Source organism: Lissotriton helveticus, chromosome 3_2 (genome assembly GCF_964261635.1).
Source record: "Lissotriton helveticus chromosome 3_2, aLisHel1.1, whole genome shotgun sequence".
NCBI classification, from domain to species: Eukaryota; Metazoa; Chordata; class Amphibia; order Caudata; family Salamandridae; genus Lissotriton; species Lissotriton helveticus.
In genome coordinates, this window is record NC_136062.1 from 478,733,698 (window position 1) to 478,741,057 (window position 7,360).

Below are 7,360 nucleotides of genomic sequence, written 5' to 3' on the forward strand. Positions count from 1 at the left end.
TTTCTGGTCAGTCCTATCCTTTGGTGGTCTGTGGCTGCCATTTTGTTGGAGTTCAACCTAAGCAGAGGAGGTGAACTTCACCCCTCCTGTAGAGATGGGGGCCACAGGCCACTCTCTGTTGTCTGATGACTAGGGGTGGTGCAGAGAGTGGCACACGTCTGTAATCGTGACCTGTGCCTAACTTTATAGCTGGAAATCATGTGTCTCCAACCTCCAACAGACTGTCCGCCCATCTCTAATCTCATTTCCATATTGCATTTCAGAATGCCTTCTGCTCGCGCGTAAGGGAGAGTGTTTGGGGTGGATAGTGGGAGGGGGTGGGGGTTCTGCTCCACCCCACCTCCCACCAGCACTCTCCCTCAAGCATTCTTCTAACATTTACCCCTGAAGTAGCCACTGTTTTGACCCATGCTCCACTTCATAAGTATTTCAAAGCTTCACAACAGTTCTGCTTTTGACAAAAGATTGTTCGAAGCCCCTTAAGAATCTCCATGAATCTCATGTTTTTGGATTAGTGAGGACTGAGCAGCACATTATTTTAGATGTCACTGTTTCTCCTTTTTTTAATGAATTTTCATTTGGAAATACAGCTAAACTCCTTTAGAAAAAGGCCAGATCCCCTTAGGGCGGGCAGAAAAATGGCCTGTGGCCCGCTGTGCAGCAACAATTCAATATGTTCTTCTACCTTAACAAACCTCGAAGCACAGCCCCAAACCGGAATAAGAAATGCCAATAAAATGTAATCAAGTTTTGAAAAATACTAAAATGGGGTATTTCACTTGAACATTTTTGGGAGTGGTAATTTTTTACTCCCTGTACCCATTATCCTATTATGATGGACATGTAGTTCTTTCAACCCGCAAGGCTGATATTCTGACTTCCTCAGCACTATATTTCATTAGCCGCTTGCTTGATGTGAGGGGGCATCGACTCCAAGGTTATTCAGAGTATACTGATTTTTTATTTACCAAATTTGTAAAGGAAAATCTGTTTTGCACACACATATTCTAACAATGTAGACCAAATAGTAAGGCTGACGAATATGTAACAGCAGCCAGAAGCTTTCTCCAAGTAAGTGTTATTCCAGATGAAGGCTCTTGCTTGATGGTGTTACCGAAACCTGTTGTTCCTTTTCGTGAAGGGAGTTTACAGTACTGCTGTCCTTTGGTACTGGGCTTTGTTTGTGCCGCATGCACTCTGTGTGTAGGATGCTTGTGTTGCAGCAGCCTGTACAGCACGTTGCCTCCTGTGCTCTGTCTGTAGGACGCTTGTGAGGCATGTGAAGGAAGCTTGCACTGCTGCTGCCTGTACTGTACCTGGTCTGTGTGAGATTGAATCTTGTCCACCTGCCCCCAGTCCACTTTTTGTAGAGGTATTTCCCTGTACATATAACACGATTTACCAGTGGAGGTTCATGAGGAATGTCTGTCAAGCCTCTCTTATTCTCCTACAGGCTGGAAATGTACCGCAAGGTTCCCACCTTACGAATCCTGGCATGTGGAGGGGACGGAACCGTGAGTACCAGTCTGTGTCTCCGCCTCCACACATTGAGTGTCTGCATCTACACGTGGTTGTGTCTGTTGTCTCCTATATGTATGGACTTCCATAGTCCCCTCGTACACGCTTATGTCTATGTGCATTGGGGGGCTCTGTGCTAGTGTGTGCTTACCAATGACTGTACGTACGTGCACCTTTCTGAAATCACTATGTAAATCCGCCCGTAGCACTTATGTCTCTTCCTGCTCATTCTTGTGCAGTTGCATTCTTGCCTCTGCCTGCACAAGTGCCCCTCCCAATGGCTGCACTAGTGTGAGGGACAATGTGTTTCTGTGCATCTTTGTGCTTTCACTGATGTGTTTCTGTGTGTGTCTCTCCCTCTCTCTCACTCTCTCTCTCGCTCTCTCTCTCTCTCGCTCTCTTTTTCTCCCTCCCTCTCTCTTTTTCTCCCTCCCTCCCTCCCTCTATATCGGTCTGTCTCTCTTTCTCTTCTTCTATCTGCCTCCCTCTATCTCTTTCTGGCTCGCCCTCTATCTATCTCACTCTTTCTCTCCCTCTCTCCCTCCTGTCCCTCTGACCTGTCTCTTTCTCCCACTCTCCTCTCTCTCTTTTTCTCTCTCTCTCCTCTCTCGCTCTCTCCTCTCTCACTCTCTCCTCTCTCGCTCTCTCCTCTCTCTCTTCTTTCTCTCTCTCTCTCTCTCTCCCTCCCTCCCTCTTTCCCTCCCTCCCTCTCCCTTCTCTCTCTTCCCCCCCCCCCACACAGGTAGGTATTGAGCTTGTTTGTTGCCTATATTTCGTCTTTCATGCTATCTGCATTCATATTTCCCACATCCGTCTTTATTTTATTTTAATTTATTAAACATTTCTACTCCATTCTCTAGAGATCAGAGTCACGATGAGGTTACATATGCAAAACTTTACAAACCATCCAGATGAAATAATTCTGCCCCCTTGCTATTTTTAAAACCCTCCTTTCACCGACTTGTGTAATAGGTTTAAGATATCTTTGCGGTTCGAATAGAACCCTCGACAAATAATATCCTGAGTAAAATAGGTCAGGGTTGTTCTACCTAAGGCTTGTGACAGATTTCCTGTTTTAAAATTAACATAAAACAATCCTCCTTGGTCACTAACTTAGCAAACAAGTAATAAAGACCTGTTCGCGCCTCAGAAGTATTGGACTGAGGAGTTCTGCTCTCAAAGGTTGCACCACAACTGTTTTGATTAGAAGTAAATTTCTGTTGAGCTTCTAAGACTCTTCTAGAGGGAATTCTGGCCACATCCGCTTTCTTCCAGTCCATGAAATGTAAGGCTTCCTCATCCAGACACTAAAAGGAGAGATCTCTGCAGGTTTGTTCACTTCTTTTAGACTGTCTTGCCCTGTTGACCTGGGGGCACCTGCACAGCTCATAACAGTAAGTGATCACTTGTGTAAATTATTTTCCCGTTATCCAGCGGTCCAATTTTAAGGCTTCGACCGATAGGGATTCTCAAACTCCTAGATACCTCTTCCAGACTTTACTTTCAGTTTTTCTGACCGGTAGAGATATTTTAAAGGTAGGCATGCTAACCTCATCGATCGTTCCAAAAACCTGAATTTTCCATATTTCCCAAAGCCTTACAAAATTCCTGTGCCCCTTTAAATACCAAAAGTGCAGATGGTTTCTGTTTTTCACATAGTGTACACCTAACCCATTTTCTAAAAAGTTGATATTTGAATACATTAAAAAAAATGGTAATAATTCTAATGGTGTTTAAGAGAAAAGCTCCAGAGAAAGTAATGACAGAACTTTTAAAAAACATGAGTTTGTTTATCCTTCCATGAACTAGGGCAATTGCCCTCCTTAATGTGTCAAGTGAGTATCTGCTGTAGTTCTGCTGCCCCAGGGAGAGGTTTGACTTTTTGGAACGTGATAGGAATACAGTCTGGGCCCTCGCGAGCGTCCCCTTACTTTCACATACTATGTACTGACTGACCTGGAACTGTCTGATTGTATGTAGCAGGGCCCTGTTTGAATTCAAAGTCCTTTCCCCGTGATCTTCAGATCTCCCCACATTGACAGAGTTCTTTAAAGTAAGGCTCGCCACTTGCTTGGATTCACTAATAGAACCGCAGGGGGCTCGGTGCTCACGTGAGATCAAGACGCACCCCCATTCCTTTAGCTGGTGTCCCTCCTGACGAGCCTTCAAAATGTGTCTTTTGCTCTTCTACACCACTAAGTTGGCTCAGTTGTGTTATAATATTCTCTCTAAATAAAAAGGCATTCCCCTGTATCCTCAGATCTAGCAGCTCTTGGAGTGTTAGCACCCCGCTGCCTTCTATATGGGAGAGTCGAAGGTCCAGAATGTCGTTCATGGGGGATGATTTATGAACACTTCCTTCGACCAACACTCAAGCCGCTCTAACTGCCCCACTTTCATCTTTTATCAATGTCTCAGTTTTGCAGAGGAACAGACCAGTATCTCTGTTCCCGTTGCATCCATTTAAACTCGTACCACCTGTGCGGGAGTCTGATCTCAATTCCTTCAGCTTACATACATTTCCAAGTGGAATACAAAGTTTTCAATATAACCCCGGGAAGGATCCGTACTCATGACCACGAATGACCAAAATGTAGTCAATCGTTAATGTGGCGGAGCTGTGCTTGTGAGTCTGATTCCTTGGAATATACCCCGCTAGTCTCCCATTTCATCTTGTGCCGTAACATTTGATTGCACGTTCAGTTAGGATGTAATATACACATTGAAGGCACCCCCCCATCAGCACTCTTTGGCAGGCCTGATATCTTCCATTGTTGTTCTTCCTTGGATGTCGATCCATCAGGGACAATCTATTAAGTACCCCTGGTGGAATATGTGTATTCATCAGGATACGCTTGGTTTCACTCTTTTTTGCTAAGTGCCAATTGAAAAGACTAAGAGTATAGAGAATTTTTTTTTGTTTGATTTGGAATGAAGGGAAAGAGGAAGCAATAGAATAGGTTATAGGAAGAAGAACTATAAATGGAGTAATGGCATAAGGAAACAGGAAAGAAAGGAGAACATAACAAAAAACATAAAGACAGTACACGTCCTACAAATGACGACTGAGAAACATACCTACAACACACAAAGACGAATGGGGTGGCAACACCAGGCGTCGACGAAGACAACATCTGAACCCCACCGGATGACAGGGCAGCCTTGGAATGATTAATGACAGCAACATATTGAGGAGACATATGAGGAACTAGGAGTGAGAGTAACACCTGCAAAGAGAAATGAAAGACAATAACATAAGAATGCGTGTAACATAAAGATTAACTAGAGAAAAACACCAAACAAAGAGTTATACATAAAAAGAGCAGACAAAAGATAACTGAATAACAATTAAGTGGATTTCATAGTGTCCACAACATCTGCTCCAACTTGTTGAAGAATTTTTTTTAGAGCTGCTACAATTAAGTAGGTTTCATAGTGTCCATGACATCTGCTTTCAGAGCTACTGGATCTTCGTAGGTGGTAGTCTTTTCCTTATAAATGACCTTAAAAAGACAGAGATGGATTAGACCATATCTAGCATTTATGGCTCTTAATTGAGGACGAAGGTCAAGAAATTTCTTCCGATCTGCAGAAACTTTAGCTACATCTTGTGAGAAGAACAGACGGGGACCTTCCCAAGAGATTTGTTTTTTGGTTTTGACTGTTGACATGACTTGTAACAGATATGTATAGTGTAAGAAATACAAGATGATACCACAAGGTTTTGATGACACTCTAGGACCAAGCCTGTGAGCCTGTTGTATGTTGAATGGGACAGAGGTAGACATGTCCAGAAGCTTAGGTAGAAAAGATTGAAAATAAGCTGTCCGATTAGAGCCCTCTATATGTTCAGGAAGTCCCTAAATACGTAGGTTGTTCCTGCGATTCTGATTTTCCAAGTCCTCAGTGTGTTTCTTGAGGAGAGCTATTTCTGATTCCAGCAGGGGAATACGAGAATCTCTACAGTCTACAGATTCCGTGGATTATTCCATAATGAGAACACGTGATTCCAACAAAGACAATTTACTGTCCACAAGTTGCAGAGTCTTAGTAGTTTCCTCCAGAAAGGCTTTAATGCACGAATTTCCACATGAATCAGATCCATTGAAACTGAAGAAGCATGCACTGGGGACGGAGGGTCTTTTTTTGTTTGTTTGGTGGAGCTCACAGGTGTTTTTGTTGAAGGGTGTAGTTTTGAAATAGCACCTGATAAAGATTCAGGTTTGTGGTGAGGGTTGTCCTCCATATCATTGTGGTTAGAGTCCGAGTCTGAATATGTAACACGCTTAGAAACTGAGAGCTTGAGATTCCTTAATCTCCCTATAGAAGGGAAGAGGAACTTATATGGAACACTGTATATCTTGAGTCTGTAGTATGACAAGGCAAACTCAATCTAACGATGAGGAATATTTAAACCACAGTTCTCGAAGGTCGGAGCAGTTAGGAAAGAATTAAAGCAGTCTCTCTTTCAAGTACTATGATGGTATCGAATACTGCTTTCAATATTCATAAAAGTAGTGTATATATCGATGAAAATGATCCATAGAAGCAATGTTTAAGTAAACATCTCTAAGTAAGAGGAGGAATACGGCTTGTTGTGCAGGGTCCCTTTAAAACTTATAAAAGAGAAAAGAAAAAGATTTGGTGCATCATGCTGTTGCTCATTGCAGCACAAGCACTGCGCAGTTAGGGCGTTTCAAAGTGACAAAATGAAGCTCCCCCCCCCCCATACAAAATGGCAGATGCAACCTCTCTTCTGAGGAGAAATCTCCCAAGGCCGATTTGGCCAGAAAAGCTATAAAGGGGGGGTGAAGCTGCGGCACTCCAGCGGCTCACCATATCAAGAGGAAGAGAACCCTTGCATTCTCTTTCTTCTGCAACTGCCAGGGTGGTCTCCAGAATCAATTAAGCTCCCCGGTCTGTCGGAGCTCAGCGCACCTCCGCCATCTTGAAGCGGCCCCGACATCACACCCCCTTCTGTACTATCTCTAAATATATATATTTTATAAATCTCCTAGGACATTTCACGTACTCCTTTCGAAGCACTTTCTGACCTCACTACCTTAGCTTTCCTATCCTCTTTGTGCACGTTACCTTCTTTTGTGCATCAAGTTCATGCTGTTGCCACTGCACCTCTTCTTTCACCTCTTTCCACAATGTAATAATGTTGATCTTCACTGGTCTAGCCCACCCTTCTGATCTTCCCTCAATGTTATTCTTTCCTCCCACACATCTGATCCCTCTACACACCTGTCTTCAACTTGTACATGCATATGTCTATCAGCATTGGTGGGACTCAGTGCTACTTTGTGCTTACTTTTGACTGTACGTACTTGCACCTTTCTGAAATCACTAGGGGCCATATGTAGGAGGCCCAATTTCGGTCGGTAACGGCCGAAATTACCGAATTTCGGCTGTTACCGACCGGTATTGGGCATTTGAGATGTAGGGGCTAAATTTAAGGATTCAGTAATTTACCGAATCTGTAATTTGAGGAATCGGTAAATTACCGATTCCTTAAAATACCGATTCGGTAAATTACCGAATCCTTAATGTAGGGAGCACTCAAGTGAGTGCATTTCTGAGTTAAGGATTCGGTATTTACCACCAATTTAAAGTTGGTGGTAAATATCGAAAACCGTTGAAAAAGCAAATTTGTGCTTTTCCAAGAGTGCCAAGAGGCAGACATACAGGCCCTTAGGGCATGTATGTGTGCCACATGTGCACCCATGCAGTATTCAGGGGTGCAACAGGGTGCCAATGTGACACCCTGCCACCCTTGTAAGCCTTCCCCCTACTACCGATTCGGTATTTACCGAATCGTTAATTCCTATGGGCCTCC

General features: G+C 43.5%; 1 protein-coding gene across 12 annotated transcripts in view; it reads left to right on the top strand.

Moving 5' to 3' along the window:
• DGKZ (diacylglycerol kinase zeta) overlaps positions 1-7,360 on the top strand; it is an 818,573-nt gene that overhangs the window by 586,899 nt on the left and 224,314 nt on the right. For all 12 annotated transcript variants that reach the window (XM_078684405.1, XM_078684404.1, XM_078684403.1 and 9 more), the window contains one exon: positions 1,454-1,514. In XM_078684405.1, the coding sequence (XP_078540531.1) occupies positions 1,454-1,514 (61 nt within the window). The remainder of the gene's footprint in view (positions 1-1,453; positions 1,515-7,360) is intronic.